The 19,480-nt window shown below is 42.9% G+C and overlaps 1 protein-coding gene across 4 annotated transcripts in view; it reads left to right on the forward strand.

The window, feature by feature from the left end:
* AK8 (adenylate kinase 8) overlaps positions 1 to 19,480 on the forward strand; it is a 117,494-nt gene that overhangs the window by 20,447 nt on the left and 77,567 nt on the right. For all 4 annotated transcript variants that reach the window (XM_054007298.1, XM_054007300.1, XM_054007297.1 and 1 more), the window contains 2 exons: positions 29 to 139; positions 10,056 to 10,124. In XM_054007298.1, coding sequence (XP_053863273.1) covers positions 29 to 139; positions 10,056 to 10,124 — 180 coding nt within the window. The remainder of the gene's footprint in view (positions 1 to 28; positions 140 to 10,055; positions 10,125 to 19,480) is intronic.

A 19,480-nucleotide genomic window follows, 5' to 3' on the forward strand; every position in this document is an offset into this window, starting at 1 on the left:
CTTTTTTTCCTCCCATTTCTTTCCCCAGGCAAGATGGCTTTGTAAACAATTGAATACCCCTTGTATCACTCAGGAGACTTTATTGGAAGAAACATTAGAGCTGACAAAAGAAGTAAAGGCATTTCAAGAGAGAGGACAGGTACGTAGGGAGAGGTAACAGTACCAGCTCAGTGTGCTATGGAAGACAAATTATATGACACTGCCATGATTTCAAATGGTGGACAACTTGATCAGATTCAAGTACAAAGTTTTGCATCAATGGTGGTTTGAACATGGGTGTATGAATTTGTAGGTGCAGGGGTTTCCATAGGGAGAAAATAACCTTTTTGCTACATATAATAATATGAACAGAGATAAAAATATGCTATGACACAGACAGGGATGGGAGAGACAGGGATTGGCAATGATTGAAAACCTTAACATTAGATTCTTCTTAGATACTAGAAATACATTTCTGGGTATGCACAGTACTGTTTAAAGAGTTATATGGTTTCACAAGAGAAAGCCTGTTCTGTTTTAGCATGTTTGATGATCTCCATTAAGTAAGCACTATTCTCTGGGGTCTGTTTCAGTACAAAATACTTCCAGAAGATATGTTCCTGGAGAACACTTCTTTGATGTGACAGAGCTACTTAGCTACGTAGGGTTGATTTTTCTGTAGCATGACACAAATAATGTACTTGGTGCACTAACTCAGAGTAGTGTGCCAATCCAGTCATTTGGTGAGTGCAAACCCAAGAGGCGCTCAGGCTGAGGAGGCAGCAGCAGGATCAGGAGGACTTTTAGGGTATGTGTATACTGCAGCGTAAGCCCAGGGTTCGAACTCAGGCTCAAGCCTAACACCCCTTCCGTCTAAACACAAATCATGCTACCCCAGGGCTCAAACCCAGGACTCCAGGAGGGTGGAATCTCTGATCCAGGACCCAGGATTCCAGCCCTATTGCTTTGTAGTGAAGATGCAGCTAAACTGGATTCACTCTCGGAGTCCACCAAAAGTATTCCACAATCCCATGGGCCGACTTTCTTTGTCCTCTGTACAGTCAAGTTTGGTGGACAGTCAAGTTTTCCCACACTGGACCTGAACAAAGGACTAGAGTGGCCACATTTTGGGAAGGCGTTAGGAAGTCTGGGATAGGGGTGGTTGGACTCAGGTCTACATAATGCAGCGTAGACGCTGGGGTCCCAGATTGGGACCCAGGTTTCAACAGTTCCTAAACTGGGGTTACAGTTGAATGTAGATGCTGAAGCCCTTAGTTAACAAACCCAGAATCTGGTAGGTTACTAACTCAAGTTCTACTAACCTGGGGCTTACATAGCAGTGTAGACATACCCAGTTCCTAGGCTAGCCACATTTAAATGCTTCAACCAACCTTCAGAAGAGCATTTGTTTCACTACTCGCTCTGAATTCATTAATCCTTCCACCCCTCATCTATGGCCAGTACTCTGGAGCCATTCTTTCCCCCTCCCTAACATCTTATGGAAGATTTTTTGAAATAAGTTGTTCAATGAGCATTTTTGCCAGTTGACTTGAGGTATGGTATTGACATGAGAGTTACTTGCCTTATAGGCTAGTGAAGATAGAAGAGAATGAAATGGGGGAAGGATGTCCTGAATAAATCGGGTCAGCACCCCCTTTACCCTCCCCTCCACAAAAAAATAAAAATAAGACCCTATATTTATTACATTGAATCAAAGAGTAAGGTTTGGAGATGCCTTGAGTTGAACTCCTGGTCTGAAGATTTGTGAGGAAAAAGTCCATCAAAATCACTGAGACTACCTGCAAAACATCTGCTTTTGACTGGGATGGAATAGGTTGGCGTAAAAATGGCTTTTATTGAAAAAATGAACTTTAATAATTTGAGTGACGGATTTTTTTTAAAGATTATTTTACTAGATTCATGAAACTCAATTTAGAGAGGGGGAAATTTAAAACAAAAATTCCCTTTGGTTTAATTACTCTAATTATTAACATATTTCAGACTGAAGAGAAACACTTTCAAGGGTGTCCTTTTGGGCTTACTTGATTTAAAATCACTGATGGTGTGGAAGATGAAAGCCAAAGATGTCAGGGCTAATCAGGTGGCAAAGAGCATCTGAAAGCTGAAATTGGTGGTGTTTTAGTGTTGTGCTGTTTATACCTTTGTTTGTAGGATGTTAGCTACTAGAGGGATGACTTTCATAAATCATTTTTCCAATTCCCTTGCATGATTTTGACTCTTCATATATGACTGTTATGACTAAGGATGAAATTCTGGCTCTATGGAAGTCAATGGGAGCTTTGCCACTGATTTAATTGTGGCCAGGACATCACCCTCAAATATATATATATATATATATATATTTTTTTTTTTTTAATTTTTTTTTCTCCTTGTTTGCTCCTTCTTTCCATGGGTTAAACCCACTTTTGGCATAAGTGGCCATAATTCCAGTGGTGAATTTGATCTCATATGCACCCATTAGCACTAAGAGGAAAATGTGGGTATGCAGAGACTAGAATACAGAACCGTTCATATAGTTCAATATACAACTGGGCACTAAAAAAACTGCAATCCTCTCCAAAGCAGTTTAATACATGAAATGAGCTTGTGTTTTGTAAAGTCCACCTTGAAGATCATTCATTGCAATTTAATTTATTTAGATGATCATTTCACTTCGTGTATGAGGTAACCAGGGCTAAATTAACCCAAAGGCCAAAAAGCTCAGGTATTCATTAACTCAATCTACCTACGTATTGTTTCTAGAGCTGGGCACATACTGCAAAAAAATTTCCACAAATGGTTATTCAAACTTTTTGATTAGTTCACTTTTGCCCCATTTGCTTCCTGTGAAAATTTGAGCATTTGAGTTTTACTGGCCCAGGAGTTAATGGAATGGGGATTTTAAATGTATGATTATTCTCAGAAACTAAATTTTATATTTGCACATGCAAGCATTTGCTGACCCATGGTCTGGCACTAACTAATAAGCTCAAATAGTGACAGCCAACTGTCATCAATCCACATTTACAAATATTCAAAGAAGAAGTCAAATATTTTTGAATATTGGATAAATTTGAGGGAATCATGATCTGCTAACAAATATTCCATGAACGGAAGTAGAGGCTCAATTTTTAGATAAATCATTGCAAATTATTTCCTCATCTCTAGTTAGAACAATGTTAATACAGTAGAAACCATCTTCAGGTTATTCCTCTAGTGAAGTTTAATGCTTAAAGCAACAGAGGGTCCTGTGGCACCTTTAAGACTAACAGAAGTACTGGGAGCATAAGCTTTCATGGGTAAGAACCTCACTTCTTCAGATGCAAGTAATGGAAATTTCCAGAGGCAGGTATAAATCAGTATGGAGATAACGAGGTTAGTTCAATCAAGGAGGGTGAGGTGTTCTGCTAGCAGTTGAGGTGTGAACACCAAGGGAGGAAAAACTGCTTCTGTAGTTGGATAGCCATTCACAGTCTTTGCTTAATCCTGATCTGATGGTGTCCAATTTGCAAATGAACTGGAGCTCAGCAGTTTCTCTTTGGAGTCTGGTCCTGAAGTTTTTTTGCTGTAAGATGGCTACCTTTACATCTGCTATTGTGTGGCCAGGGAGGTTGAAGTGTTCTTCAGGTTTTTCTCTATACAGGTTTTTGTATATTGCCATTCCTGATATCTGACTTGTGTCCGTTTATCCTCTTGCGTAGTGACTGTCCAGTTTGGCCAATGTACATAGCAGAGGGGCATTGCTGGCACATGATGGCATATATAACATTGGTGGACATGCAGGTGAATGAGCCGGTGATGTTGTAGCTGATCTGGTTAGGTCCTGTGATGGTGTTGCTGGTGTAGATATGTGGGCAGAGTTGGCATCGAGGTTTGTTGCACGGTTGGTTCCTGAGTTAGAGTTGTTATGGTCTGGTGTGTGGTTGCTGGTGAGAATATGCTTAAGGTTGGCGCGTTGTCTGTGGGCGAGGACTGGCCTGCCTCCCAAGGTCTGTGAAAGTGAGGGATCATTGTCCAGGATGGGTTGTAGATCACTGATGATGCGTTGGAGAGGTTTAAGCTGAGGACTGTAGGTGATGGCCAGTGGAGTTCTGTTGGTTTCTTTTTTGGGCCTGTCTTGTAGCAGGAGGTTTCTGGGTACACGTCTGGCTCTGTTGATTTGTTTCTTTATTTCCTTGTGTGGGTATTGTAGTTTTGAGAATGCTTGGTGAAGATCTTGTAGGTGTTGGTCTCTGTCTGAGGGGTTGGAGCAGATGCGGTTGTACCTCAGTGCTTGGCTGTAGACGATGGATCGTGTGGTGTGTCCGGGGTGGAAGCTGGAAGCATGAAGGTAGGCATAGCGGTTGGTGGGTTTTCGGTATAGGGTGGTGTTAACGTGGCCATCGCTTATTTGTACGGTGGTGTCTAGGAAGTGGATCTCCCGTGTAGATTGGTCCAGGCTGAGGTTGATGGTGGGGTGGAAGCTGTTGAAATCATGGTGGAATTCTTCCAGGGTCTCCTTTCCATGGGTCCAAATGATGAAGATGTCATCAATGTAGCGTAGGTAGAGTAGGGGCGTGAGTGGACGAGAGCTGAGGAAGCGTTGTTCCAGGTCAGCCATAAAAATGTTGGCATATTGTGGGGCCATGCGGGTGCCCATAGCGGTGCCACTGGTCTGGAGGTATATATTGTCACCAAATTTGAAATAATGTGCGTGAGGATAATGTCACAGAGCTCAGCAACAAGTTGTGCTGTGTCATCATCAGGATACTGTTCCTGATGTTACAGTTTCTCCTCCCTTGGTGTTCACACCTCAACTGCTAGCAGAGCACCTCACCCTCCTTGATTGAACTAACCTCGTTATCTCCATACTGATTTATACCTGCCTCTGGAAATTTCCATTACTTGCATCTGAAGAAGTGAGGTTCTTATCCACGAAAGCTTATGCTCCCAATACTTCTGTTAGTCTTAAAGGTGCCACAGGACCCTCTGTTGCTTTTTACAGATTCAGACTAACACGGCTACCCCTCTGATATTTAATGATTAAATATTTAAAGATTTACTTCTTTTGTCAACTGGCTAAACCAAGAAGTTGAAACAACTATTGGCTTGTGAAGGTTTGTTCTTTGGACTGTAGCAAATTGTAGTGCAGATATTTGCATACTATGTAGTTACTTAAAACTGCTCTGTTGTTGTGAGTCAGCACCGGCATAGTTTCCCTGTACTTTTAAAGAAAAAATAGAGACGAGAAGAAAAATAGAGGCATCCTTATCTTTGCATGCCCAGTGATCTGATCTGTTCCAGGACAAGGCACTACAAAAGAACAAATAGAAAATGTTTTAATCTTCGTATGTATGTGTCGTGTGGTATGCACACCCCATCCTCCTTTGGAACAGGGTGGGGTTGTGATACCACCATGGTTACAGTCTACCTGACAGTCTTTAGGCTGAAAGTGGCACGGTCCAGAGGTCGGAGACAATATGGCTGCCCTTGGAGTCAGGGCAGTGCAGCCTGGTGGCCAGAGTCAATTACAGCGGCCCTTGCATTCAGGGCAGCACAGCCTAGTGACCAGAGTCAATTACAATGGCCCTTGCATTCAGGGCAGCGCAGCCTAGCGGCCAGAGTCCATTACAGTAGCCATTGTATTCAGGGCAATGTGGCCTATCAGCCAGTACCTGGGTAGGGGGGCCCGGGTGCACCTGACTCCACCGGGCCCCAACAGTGGTGGAGTGGTCCACTACTGGGTCAGCAGGGAATCCCATCAAATCACGCAGATGTCACTCAAGTAGGAGATACCACTCGTGCACCCACCCTGGGTCATTTCCTACTGTGCTTCCAGAAGCTGCAATCCCTGGGGCATCAGGGTCTCTGGGCTCCTCAGCATGGAGGATTCCTTGGGGCTCCGTTGGCCATAGACCTCCAGTCCGACTCTCAGGATCTCCAGGTCCCACAGGCAAGGGATGTGACAGCTCTTCAGCTGGAGTCTCTGCCAAAAGTTTCTAGATGCAGACATTTTTGCAATAAGAAAGCGAAGAAACTCCATTTGGAACATATGGGGAACATCCCTGTCCCCTCACTATAATCAAAAAGCATTTGTAAGGATTTTACTCAAATGCTTTTGCGGGAAGATTGTGCACAGAGTATGCATTATGATGTCATTGGACTAACACATAATACTTGAAATTCATCATGAATGAGTGCAATGTATCATTAATAAGGTAGAATCATGAATAGAACTGATCAAATCCATGTATACATAATTTTTTTTTTGTCTTTTAAAGGCAAAAACCACATCACAGTTTTAGGAAAGTCTAACATTCCAAATAGTGGGTTTGTCCATTGACCTCAATAGATTTTGGATCAGGCTCAGAGTGCCGTAGCAGGTAGGAATACAGTTTCCCAGTTACCAACCACGCATGTGCACCAATGTCTGAGATCACAGATCAGTGGGAGGATGTTTAACAACATAACAGACTTGGGGCTTCTTTTGTAATAACACCAGTGTGTTAGCTCCTACTGTAATTTTGCTGTGATGGGGCAAGGAATTGCTCTAAATAGCTGTGTTCTATCGGATGCTGTCTATCAGATTTGGCCATTTTTAGTGTAGTGATCTGGTCTAAAGTGATTGAATATGCCTTATTAAAACATTAAGCAGAGTGGTGATTTTGTAGACTACTGCTTAGGGAAAACTTCACTGACCAGGAAACTAAACTGGAATTGAGCCTTTTAGTCTTCAGAAAGATCTGGCTTGAGTGCTGATAAAGTGCAGCACCCATACATATGCCCTTGATTATTTTTCTCCAGCAAATTCTGGTCAAAAGAGAGGGCTAAGAGTACCACTGCAGTGAAAGAAGTTAGAATAATTTTGGTTTAAATTGGTTTGGCAGGGCTTAGCAGAGTGGACCCCCTGGCAGTTGCTAGCCTCTCTTGACGTGACACATCAAAGAAGTCAGTAAGACACTAGCTGTTTCTGATAGCAGCATGACGCACCTTTGGAAGGTGACAGACTCAAAGCCACAGACCCAGGCTCCAACAGTGAAAGGCTGCGGGGGGCTTTGACGCACCACCCTATGGGACCTGCCGACTTTCAAGAAACAGAGCAATTTCTTTCACTTTTTCTCTTTTACCTGCTTGAATGCTGCTTCGTGAATGGCTGATATTAGGAAAATGATTGAGAACTGGAGACATTAGAGATAACAAAGACCTAATTGGGTCATCTTGGCTATTCCCCAGCCGGGGCAGCATTGTTCTCTGTGGTATATTCTTAAATGCTTTGTCCATCTAATTTTAAATGTCTTGCATGATGGAGCTTTCACCATTTCCTTTGGGAATTTTTCCATGATCTAACAGAGATCATTGTTAGGGAATCTTTCCTGATGTTCAGCCAAATGTTCTGTTGTTCACTTTCATCTAGTTACCCATTATGTCATCCTAAACCAGAAGGACAAAAAAAACCACCCCAAAACTAAACCTTCTTCAGGTTTACACCCATCAGATTGTGTGGTGAAAGCAAGGAATGGAGAAACCCACAGGTGATATAAATGTTTGTTTGGAACAACAAACATCGAATGTACATAATCAAAGAGTTTCCTGAGTTAGGTGGAGGATAACTTTGAGTCAGAAAATAGACTATCCAACTAGGGAAGTAATCCTGGATTTAGTTCTTATCAATAATGGGGAACTTAATGAGATTGTGAAAATTAATAGGGGAGCTTGGTACCATGGACCATGAGGTACTTCAATTTAGCAGAGTAATTAATGGTTTTGCTGAGCAGTAGAGGGTTTTAGACTTCTGCAAGGTACATTTTGGAAAACTGCAAAATGAAGGTACTTATCCTGCAATGAACTCTGTGTGAGCCTTTGGGGGTCTGCCTGTGTAAAGCTCATTGTAGGATCAGGCCCCTAGTGAATAAGAAGTGGTAGAAAGGGATTTTAAGATCCACCAGTCTGGATGACCTAAATAAGGCTTAATATGTTACTTTCCAAAGAAAAAGAAATACCCAATGTACAGTGTCTTCATGAGGATACTCAGTCCGCTAAGACTTTTAAGTAAAAAGAAAAAGAGCAATTGCCCTAGTAATTTAATAATTAATAGTTATCTTAACATTGATAGAATGATACTCGTTTATGGTGTCAGAGTAATTAGCTAGTGAACTTACCAAACCATTATTCATTATTTTTGAAAAGCTACGGAGAAATGGGAGGCACTAAAATAATGGAGAAATACAGCTGTGGTACAAGCCTTCAGAAAAAGAAAGAAGGGTGTTTCTGACAATAGCTGCCCAGTAAACCTAGTAAAACAATGGAACAAATATTAGGAAAAAAAATCACTAAACATCTAGAATGATATAATCTCTTCTGCTATCGGACGTGGAAGATATTTTCTTATGAAATATTGCCAGAAAGTAAAGATACTGACAAGTTGGATAGAGTACAGAAAAGAGTAACTGAAAGGAATAGGAGGCTGAAGGGCTTTAATTATGAGGAAAGATGAAAAGCTTTTGTTAATGTTTAATTTGTCTGACTAACAACTAGAGCTTTGTGGGGTGGGACATGATAACTGTCTGCCGATATGTGGCGTACACACCACAAATTATTTAGGGAGATACAAAGAGTTATTAATTAGGAGTATTGTGATAAAATAAAGAAAGGGAAATTCTAATTGATTATCAAGAAAACTTTCCTGACAGCAAGAGGTACAAGACTGTGGAATATTCTCCTAAGGGAAGTTGTGGAACCCATATTGCTCAGAACATTAAAAATTACACTGAGTTAAGCTCTAGACAAAATATGGTAGGGAACAGTCTTGTCTTACCAGAGGATGCACTAGGTGGCCTAATAGATATTTTTTTCTATATCCAATTTCTTTGAGTCAAGGATCCTGCATTATGTTTTCCTTCTAAGTTTTAACATTTAATTGAAGAAAGCAACCATGTTTGTGTGGCATGATTTGTTTTTTATAAACCCATGCTAGTTATTGCTTGAAGTTCCATCATCCTGTAGGTGTTTACAGATTATTTTCCTCTTCGAGAGTTGTTTGGTTATTTGAACAGTGATTTAAGTTAAGTTTTTCAGTGAATAATTACCAGGATTGTCCTTTCCTCTTTTTTGGGAAAGTTAGTGTCCTATTTGTGTCCCCCAATACTCAGGTGTTTCTCCAGTTTTCCTTGGCTTCATAACAATATCAGTAGCTCAGTACATTTGTTAGCAAATAATTCATTTAGTAATCCGCGTTGCAGACCATCCAGACCCATTGAATTGGTATAGATCGTTTTTTTTAAAAGCATTCTTAATTTTTTTCTTACTGTCTGTACACTTTTCATCTTTTTTCCTTGTTATTAAAAAAATGTTCAGTAGCTTTTTAGAATCATTGTCAATTTCCTGTCTCCCACTTCTCTTATTAATGAACCTATGGTATTTGTATTTGTTTTCCTCTGATATATTTGTAAATTGTTTCCCTTAATTTAAAAGGAGAAATGCTTTGGGGAAAAATATAAAGGACTGTTTTAAGAACCCAGGAAATTAGCAGGGTATATATGTAAAAAATGCAGAGATATAAGATTATAAAACACAATATTTGAAAATCAGGTTCTCCCTGATTGCCAGTGTGGAGTTCAGGGTTCTTCGTGTCCCATATTACAGTTGATAACATCACTAATGCCACAGATCTTGTCCTGTAAAGCAGCACGTAGACCAGAATTCTACTGAAGTCAGTGGGACTTCTCATGAGCGTAAGGTTTTTCTTTAGTTGCAGGATTGTGGCCTAACACAATAGTAGAAGTGTGGATCTCGGGGCTGTTTACATGTTCGTGACATGTTTAAGCCTGGTAGTGGAAATGCAGATCCATGAACTCAGAGCTTCGCAAGTAAAAAGTCATTTTGTTTATTTTTAAAATGAATTTCTCTGTTCTTTTTAACTCAACATATATGTTGTGTTAATGATTTGGGGGTCTCAGTTTGATTTATTTATTTATTTTAAGAAGGCATTTCAGTCCACCTTTAGCCAGAGTGCCTTCATGATAAAATTCCTTTTGAACTCCATGGTGAATATTCAGCCTTTCTTTTTTGTTTTGTTTTTTGTTTTGTTCTTTCTTTAGAAAATTCCCAATGCACTGTGGGCCAATCTGATCCAGGAGCGTCTGTCAAACGTGGACTGCATCAAACAAGTAAGAATTGCTCCTCGGAGGGCCAGTGGATAAGCACTTACACGACTCACACACAGTAGTTAGCATTCCAAGTCCTGAGCAGAGGAGGGAATGGGGGCAGATTGCTTTCTTGAACATCCATGGAGGGAGTTTGGAGCTTTACTAACAGGATAAAGGGGAGGATGAGAGTATGCATATGCTAATCGTATAGCAGCGAGATGATCAAAGGCTGAACAAGCATAGCTTTGTTGATTGCCTGGGGCAACTGGCAGAGTTATAGTGGGCAAAACAGATAAACAGAAAATACATAAAAATCAATATATTGATTTTGATTTTTAACTCCCCTTGAAGGTGAGGGAAAAGAGCCCTAATGTTTATCAGTTCATTTCAATCTCCTCTGTTTCTCATCATATCTTTTTTTCCCCTCCATGCTAGGAAATGCTGTATTTGAACATACACTCTTCTAGGTAATAATTAATAAGTTCGTTATTAGGTTGCAGAAATGGGCAAGTGAATAGGCTTGAATATGCCCATGGGTGCAAGGAATTCTTTTCTGTGGGCTTTGCATAAATGTAAGTAGGGTGTCCTAAACTGGAACTTCTGAAGTAGATTAATACTGGGTAAACTGAGTGGTTTGAATCTGGACTAAAGCAAAGCCCAACGCCCTCTTGTGTATTTCCTTTAGATCAGCAGAAGCTGTTATGGTTTAATGAGTCAATAATCAGTCCATTATTAAGATTGTTAGAGCCATAACAGTCTGTTGGGTATAAACCCTCTTTCTAAGCTATGCCATAACACAGACTATGCAGTATATGGTGCACTTTTCTAAAATGAGTGTACAAACCACAGTCTACGTTAGATTCACGCCGTCTGTGGTGTATCAGCTGAACTGTGCCTCAGTTTAACCACCTGCAGATGGCACTTCCTGCCATCACAGGGATGTTGAGGTTTGCCATTTAATAAAACCTTGTCCCTTTTTGACATCACTGCCTGGCTTGTTCATTGAGTAAAGCAAAGACAGCCACTAATGTTGGGATAATGTCTTATTGAAATACTGAAAAACCCTCTCCTAAAACAGCCTTAACATCAGGGACAGGAGATAATTGCAGGTGCCAAAAATGTCATGTAGCCCATGCTTCCATAGTGTTTCCATGATTTGTACTGCATTTTGCAATGTTCTGCAAATTCTAGGCTTTTGTTTTAAAAGGAAAAATAGAGGCCTTGTTTATTTTACAAAACCAGCCACATTTAAACACCTGGGGCTAGAATATGATTATAACATATCATGGTCCCATCGTCACAGGTGAGTCCAAACCATGGGTACCACATATTTGGGCCACTACCTTGTGCTTTAAGATAGTAGATTTTTGTGGCAGAGGTGGTGGTAACTTTTCTATCTATTTTTGTTGCAAATATATAGCTATGACCATGGAAGTGGTGTGGTACTGTCCTGTGGCAGAAAATGCTCTCCAGCCAAGCAACAGCTAAAGTGTGCGCGGTCCCATTGGTCACCCCATTACCACTATGAAGTCTGAATTTAAGGGTATGTCTACACTACGGGATTAATCCGAATTTAGATAATTCGGATTTGAGAAACAGGTTGTATAAAGTCGAAATGAGTGCGGCCACACTAGCACAGTAATTCGGTGGTGTGCGTCCAAGTACCGGGGCTAGCGTCGATTTCTGCACTGTTGCACTGTGGGTAGCAATTCCATAGCTATCCCATAGTTCCCGCAGTCTCCCGCGCCCATTGGGATTGTGGGTTAAGATCCCAGTGCCTGATGGGACAAAAAACATCGTCGCAGGTGGTTCTGGGTACAGCCTCACTTCCTCCCTCCCTCCCTCCCTGCATGAAAGCAACGGACGGCAGACAACCATTTTCGCGCCTTTTTTCCTGGGTGGGTGAACACTGCAGACTCCATACCACGGCAAGCATGGAGCCCGCTGAGGTCAAGACAGCACTCATGAATATTGCAAACACCTCGCGCGTTCTCGTGGAGTTTATGCTCAGCCAGGACCAGAAAAATGAGGCGAGGAGGCAGCGGCGGCGGCAGCGCAGCGACAAGCATGATGAGGACATGGACACGGACACGGACACAGAATTCAGTGAAACCACAGGCCCCGGTGCTTTGGAGATCATGTTGTTAATGGGGCAGATTCTATCCATGGAACGCCGATTCTGGGCAAGGGAAACAAGCACAGACTGGTGGGACCGCATAGTGTTGCAGGTCTGGGACGATTCCCAGTGGCTGCGGAACTTTCGCATGCGTAAGGGCACTTTCATGGAACTTTGTGACTTGCTGTCTCCTGCCCTGAAACGCCAGAATACCAAGATGAGAGCAGCCCTCACAGTTGAGAAGCGCGTGGCGATAGCCCTGTGGAAGCTTGCAACGCCAGACAGCTACCGGTCAGTCGGGAATCAATTTGGAGTGGGCAAATCTACTGTGGGGGCTGCTGTGATGCAAGTAGCCAAAGCAATCACTCAGGTGCTGCTACGAAAGTTAGTGACTCTGGGAAATGTGCAGGCTATAGTGGATGGTTTTGCTGCAATGGGATTCCCTAACTGTGGTGGGGCAATAGACGGAACCCATATCCCTATCTTGGCACCGGAGCACCAAGCCACCGAGTACATAAACCGCAAGGGGTACTTTTCAATGGTGCTGCAAGCACTTGTGGATCACAAGGGACGTTTCACCAACATCAACGCGGGCTGGGCGGGAAGGGTTCATGACGCTCGCGTCTTCAGGAACATTACTCTGTTTAAAGGGCTGCAGCAAGGGACTTACTTTCCAGACCAGAAAATAACCGTTGGGGATGTTGAAATGCCCATAGTTATTCTTGGGGACCCAGCCTACCCCTTAATGCCATGGCTTATGAAGCCATACACAGGCAGCCTGGACAGGAGTCAGGAGCTGTTTAACTACAGGCTAAGCAAGTGCAGAATGGTGGTAGAATGTGCATTTGGCCGTTTAAAAGGTCGCTGGCGTTCATTATTGACTCGCTCTGACCTCAGCCAAAGAAATCTCCCCATTGTTATTTCTGCTTGCTGTGTGCTCCACAATCTCTGTGAAAGTAAGGGGGAGACCTTTATGGCGGGGTGGGAGGCTGAGGCAAATCGCCTGGCTGCTGATTACGCGCAGCCAGACACCAGGGCGATTAGAAGATCACACCATGAAGCGCTGTGCATCAGAGAAGCTTTGAAAACCAGTTTCATGGCTGGCCAGGCTACAGTGTGAAATATCTGTTTGTTTCTCCTTCATGAAAACCCTCCCCCTTTACTGACTGATTTTCTGTAAGGAACCCACCCTGCCCCTTCCCCCAGCTTTCTTTCAAACCAAATAAAGTCACTATCATTTAAAAATCATTTATTCTTTATTAATAGATTAGAAAAAGAGGGAGGGAACCCGGGTGGTATTTGGGAGGAGGATTGCTGGGAAGGAAAAAGCCACAAAGAAAAGGTTAAAAAAATGACAGCCTTTTGCTTGGGCTGTCTACTGGGGTGGAATGGGAAGGTGTACGGAGCCTCCCCCCCCGCGTTCTTACACGTCTGGGTGAGGAGGATACGGAACATGGGGAGGGGGGAGGGTGGAACAGGGGCTGAAGCGGCAGTCTGTTTTCCAGCAGCCGTTCCTGAACCTCCACCAGACGCCGGAGCAGCCCCAGCATTGCATCCTTCATCCTCTGGTCTTCCTGCCGCCATCTCTCATCTCGATCGTCTCTCCTCTCCTCACGTTGGTCCCTCCTCTCCTCACGTTGGTCCCTCCTCTCCTCACGTTCACTGACTTCTTTCCTATACTTTGAAACTGTTTCCTTCCACTCATTCAGATGAGCTCTGTCACTCCTGCTGGATTGCATAATTTCAGAAAACATGTCCTCCCGCGTCTTCTTCTTACGACGCCTTATCTGTGATAACCTTCGGGATGGAGGAGGGAGGCTTGAGGAATTTGCAGCTGCTGTAGGGAGGGGAAAAAAGAGAGAATTGTTTTAAAAGCTACATTTTGCAGAACAATGCTTATACTCTTTCACGGTGACCAACACTGTTCACATTACATAGCACATGTGATTTCTGTGCAAGGTCGCATTTTGCCTCTTAATGCTGAGTGCTTGTGGCTTTGCTGCTAGAGATCACAGGTCTGGGCAACAGAATTCGGCTTGCATGCGGCCATGGTAAGCCATTGTTTTACAGCTTCTGCACCCTCCTTTCCCACATACCAAGCATAGCCTGTAGAGTGCTGCAGAAGCCTGGCCAATCTCAGCCAGTTGGGGGGGGGGCAGTGTGGGGGGGCTTGTCTGGGCCCCTTCAGGCAAGTAGAGTGCTGCGGTTTTTCTGTTAACATTCAGCAGCACCAGAAAACAAACTAACCCCCCCCCCCCCGCCATGAATTCTCTGGGATGATCACGGTACCCCTCCCCCCACCGCATGGCTGGTATCAGGGAAGATCCCTGCAGGCACCAAACTACCCCCCCCCGCCGTCGACCCCCCCCCCCCTCGCCATGAATTCTCTGGGATGATCACGGTACCCTCCCCCCACCGCGTGGCTGGTAACAGGGAAGATCCCTGCTAGCCAAACGCGGAAAACTTCAGGGCCAATTTCCCATCTGCGCTTGGCTAACTGCAGGGAAGGATTTATTTTCCGCCACAGGCAAACAGCCCAGTAGGAACGGCCACCTCTGTCCCCTTAATTAAGTTCCCGTATTTCAACCAGGTTACCAGGAGTGATATCACTCTCCTGAGGATTACACAACAAGATAAAGAACGGATGTTGCTTGAATGCCAGCAAACACCGGGACCATACGCTGCCAGGCTTTGTCAGGCAATGATACCAGATTACTTGCTGCAAGCATGGCGTGGTCAAGTGTCCTACCATGGAGGAGGGAATAAGGATGCACTGCCCAGAAACCTTCTGGCAAGGCTTTCGGAGTACCTCCAGGAGAGCTTCATGGAGATGTCCCTGGAGGATTTCCGCTCCATCCCCAGACACGTTAACAGACTTTTCCAGTAGCTACAGACTTTTCCAGTAGCTGAACTGACCGCGAATGCAAAGTCAGGCAAAGTAATCATTAAAAACCGTTTGCTTTTAAAACAAGTTTTATATTTTAAAAGGTAAACTCACCTGAGGTCCCTTCCATGGGGTCAGAGTCTTGGGTACTGGCTTGGGAGGGTACTTCAGTCAGGGTGATAAAAAGATCCTGGCTGTTGGGGAGAATGGAGTGCTGTGTGCTCTCTGCAAGCTCATCCTCCTCCTCCTCCTCCTCCTCTACCCCATCGGCAGAATCCTCAGGCGTCGAGACTATCCCCGACCCAGAATCCACGAACAAAGGTGGGGTAGTGGTGGCAGCCCCCCCTAGAATTGCATGCAGCTCGGCGTAGTAGCGGCATGTCCGCGGCTCTGACCCGGAGCGACCGTTTGCCTCCTTTGTTTTTTGATAGGCTTGTCTGAGCTCCTTGACCTTCACGCGGCACTGCTCAGAGTCCCTATTGTGGCCTCTCTCCATCATGCCCTTGGAAATTTTTTCAAAAGTTTTTGCATTTCGTCTTTTAGAACGAAGTTCTGCAAGCACTGAATCCTCTCCCCATACAGCGATCAGATCCAGTACCTCCCTCACGGTCCATGCTGGTGCTCTTTTTCGATTATCAGCCTGCATGGTTACCTGTGCTGATGAGGTATCTGTGGTCACCTGTGCTCTCCACGCTGGGCAAACAGGAAATGAAGTTCAAATGTTCGCGGGGCTTTTCCTGTCTACCTGGCCAGTGCATCCGAGTTCGGATTGCTGTCCAGAGCGGTCACAATGATGCACTGTGGGATAGCTCCCGGAGGCCAATACCATCGAATTGCGGCCACACTAACCCTAATTCGAATTGCTAAAATCGATTTTGGCGCTACTCCGCTCGTTGGGGTGGAGTACAGAAATCGATTTAAAGGGCCCTTTACATCGAATTAAATGGCGTCGTTGTGTGGACGGTTACAGGGTTAATTCGAATTAAAGCTGATAAATCCGAATTAAAGTCGTAGTGTAGACCAGGCCTCTGTGTTTACATACAACCATTTAAATGGTAATGTGGAAATTTAAAAAAAACAAAACAAAAAGGAAATCAAATGCAAAAAATGACATTAATGCACTCTGGTTACGTATTTGCAGTTCACAAAAGGCCACATGGTGATACCATTAATTGCATTGTGCTGTATCTTATTCCTTAAGTAATTCCATTCAAATGTAAAGAGAAGGCATCAAAGGAATAAACAGAGCATAGTCTGTAATTTCCTACGTGGGGAAAAATATTTAAGAAAGCACTTTTCAATCTAATGGATAAAGATATGACACAGTCCAATGACTGGAAGTTGAAGCTAGACAAATTCAGACTGGAAAGAAGGTGTACATTTTTAACAATGAGGGTAATTAACCACTGGAACAATTTATCAAGGGTCGTTGTGAATTCTCCACAATTGGCAATTTTTAAATCAAGATTGGATGTTTTTCTAAAAGGTGTTCAAATGGAATTATTTTGGGGAAGTTCTATGGCCTGTTATATGAGGTCAGACTAGATCAGTGTTTCCCAAACTTGGGACTCCGCTTGTGTAGGGAAAGCCCCTGGCGGGCCGGGCGGTTCATTTACCTGCCCCGTCCGCAGATCCGGCCAATCGCAGTTCCCACTGGCCGCGGTTCGCTGCTCCAGACCAATGGGAGCTGCTGGAAGCGACACGGGGGACCGAGGGACGTACTGGCCGCCGCTTTACTCCAGATTTATGCCAGTGTAACTCCCTTGAAATCAATGGGATTACAGCTGCATAAAACTGGAGTAGCATAATGATGAATCATGCCCCAGATATCTAAATTAAATCATCTATAATGAAAGTCACAACTTTATGAATTCAAGCTAAATCTAGCTGTTATTTCCCCTTTGAACCCTCATGCTATAGTGGTATGAGTCCAGGACAGAAAAAACTATGGAATAGCTTTTCAGTTCATTATATATAAGACTTCCCCTCCCCCGTCTTTTTTTAAATGGCCCATTTTCTTTGCCTTTTAGAATGTCATGGCACACTCTCCAACTCTCAACCACTGGGAGATGTGAAACAATCATTTTGAATTGTTAGAAAGAAATTAGTAAAGAGATTGGGAAAAAAACCTAAATGTCTGGGAAGTGGTTGTCAGTTTTCCTGTACAAAATACTGTATGCCTTAATCCATAATTTATCTGTTCATTTTGAATTTGCAAAGTAGAATTAAACTTCTGCATTGCAAATCATTATGCTTGAATTATTTGGGTCTGCCTAGTTTCTCTTAGAGCTTTTTTTAAGATGATCTGCCTTTTTTTTTTAATGGTGATAGATGTTTATCCCTTCAGGCCAAATATCTGGTGGTATTTACTGTATCTGCATAAATGGACTAAATACACTCTGGAATTAAGCCTTTCTGTGTAGCTGTAGAATGTGTTTAAAAACCCAACTATAGAGTACATTTATATGGTATTTTGAATTAAATAATTTAACTGTTGAACTCAAGTGAAACCAATATTGTCAGCTGTGGGTATAATTGAAACTGAGCAGAATAGGGGAATAGAAACAACCAAAATTTTATACTGAGGTAGTGCTATGAGACTATCAAATATCTGTGGCAATTCTATGGCAAGGAATGATTGTTTATTGTACGATTGTTGTCCCTACAATTGGATATGAACATTTTAATATTTCTCTAGTTGAGTAAAATCAGCATGCTTATCATGTCACTTAATAATAGTGACACAATTCTGACTTGGAAGGCAGGGAGTGTGATCTAATGGCTAGACCAGGAGACTGGGAGGTAAGACGCCTGATGGCTATAAAGTGCTAGATGGAACTGCTTGCTTGTTCTCAGAGGCCAAACCCATTGAAATAAAAATAATTACAAAACACAGCAAAGCCCAGAATGAAACCAGGAGTTCTGAGTGCTAGCCACTAGACGCACTGTCCTTTCATTATCAAAGAAAGGAGTGTCTATACTAGGTTTTTATTTTTACTCAGATTTGCTACCATAACTACCACTAGTGCAACTCCACTGGTGATGGAAGCGATGGGGTTGCTAGTGTAGACAAAGTTACAGGCTGCCACTAGCGTTTTGAAAAGCATGTTGTTTAACCATGGTCAATCAGACCTACTGAAATGATAGCTGCTGGTGCATTGTGTACACTAGTGCTTCCACTGTTGTCACCACTGTGGAGGTGATTGGTGGTAGAAATGGTGGGAAATTTTAGAGAAAGAGGGTGTATGCAGACAAGGCCTTCAAAGCAGATTCTGTTTACTGGTGAATAATTCTTCAGTTTAGGAGTTTTTGAGAAACACCAGGGTATTTCTAAACCCTTTGTAATGTGCTCCCATCCCTCACAGAAATCATATTCTCTCTTGCTGAAGCACACGTTTTTACAGATAAGTTTCTTACATGTTTATGGTGGTGCTATTAAGATAAGTGTTGACATTCTTCAATATGCAGACAAATTCCACTCTTCTCCACAGGTCCTGTTCACACTACACTTTTTTGCCCCATATTTTCCACAGTTGCTAATGCTGTTTAAGCTCCACTGGTGGTGGCAAAGATCGGCGCTTGAGTCAAGAAAAGGAACTTCCAGCTTCTGACTTTTAAGCATGTAGACCTGCTCCGAGTAGGACATCATGACGCTTAAAATGCCAGCAACTGCCTGGAACCCTGTCACTCCCATTGTTGTTACTGCCGGTAGAACCGAACCAGTGCTTGCAGTGATGGGACATTTGGGGCAATAAAAACTTACAGACATCTCCAAAAAAGCCAAGTTGAGCAAAAAGGGAGTGCTTGCTACTAGTTCAGTTAGATGTGAGTAAGTTCACTGAGCTCTAGAAAGAATGTATAATGGTGCTGTAATCAACAGCCACTAAATGTAAGGCTGTCCTCTTCTTGTGCATGCTTAATTTCCATATGAAAGAGGATCAGTGCATTTTTATTACTCTTTTTAAGTGAAATCTAATACAATTAATACTGTGGACTGTAGATTTTTGAATTCTTTGTATAGATTTATGGTATATTGCTCATAACACAAGTCAGTATTTTATACTGAAAATGTTACTAGATTGTAGGAGCAGTGTGCTGGACCATAGTACCACCAGCTGTTTGTTTTATTTCTCCTTGTGGTGTCATTGGGCTGGCATTAATTGCACAGCTTTCATCCCACTGACAGTAGGAATACAGAATTTTTTGTGCCATTGTTTTGACACTCACAGGTTTATAGATGTCACAGGCATCCTCTAAGGAGGACAATTTTATTGATCAACAGCTCTGCTGAGACTGTATGTTGTGTGTTGCTCTAATACAAATGTAGTTAGGACTGCAAGGGATCAGGCGGGTAGGTCTTACAGCATACACAGAAAA

The sequence above is a fragment of the Malaclemys terrapin genome, chromosome 17 (assembly GCF_027887155.1).
Source record: "Malaclemys terrapin pileata isolate rMalTer1 chromosome 17, rMalTer1.hap1, whole genome shotgun sequence".
NCBI classification, from domain to species: Eukaryota; Metazoa; Chordata; order Testudines; family Emydidae; genus Malaclemys; species Malaclemys terrapin.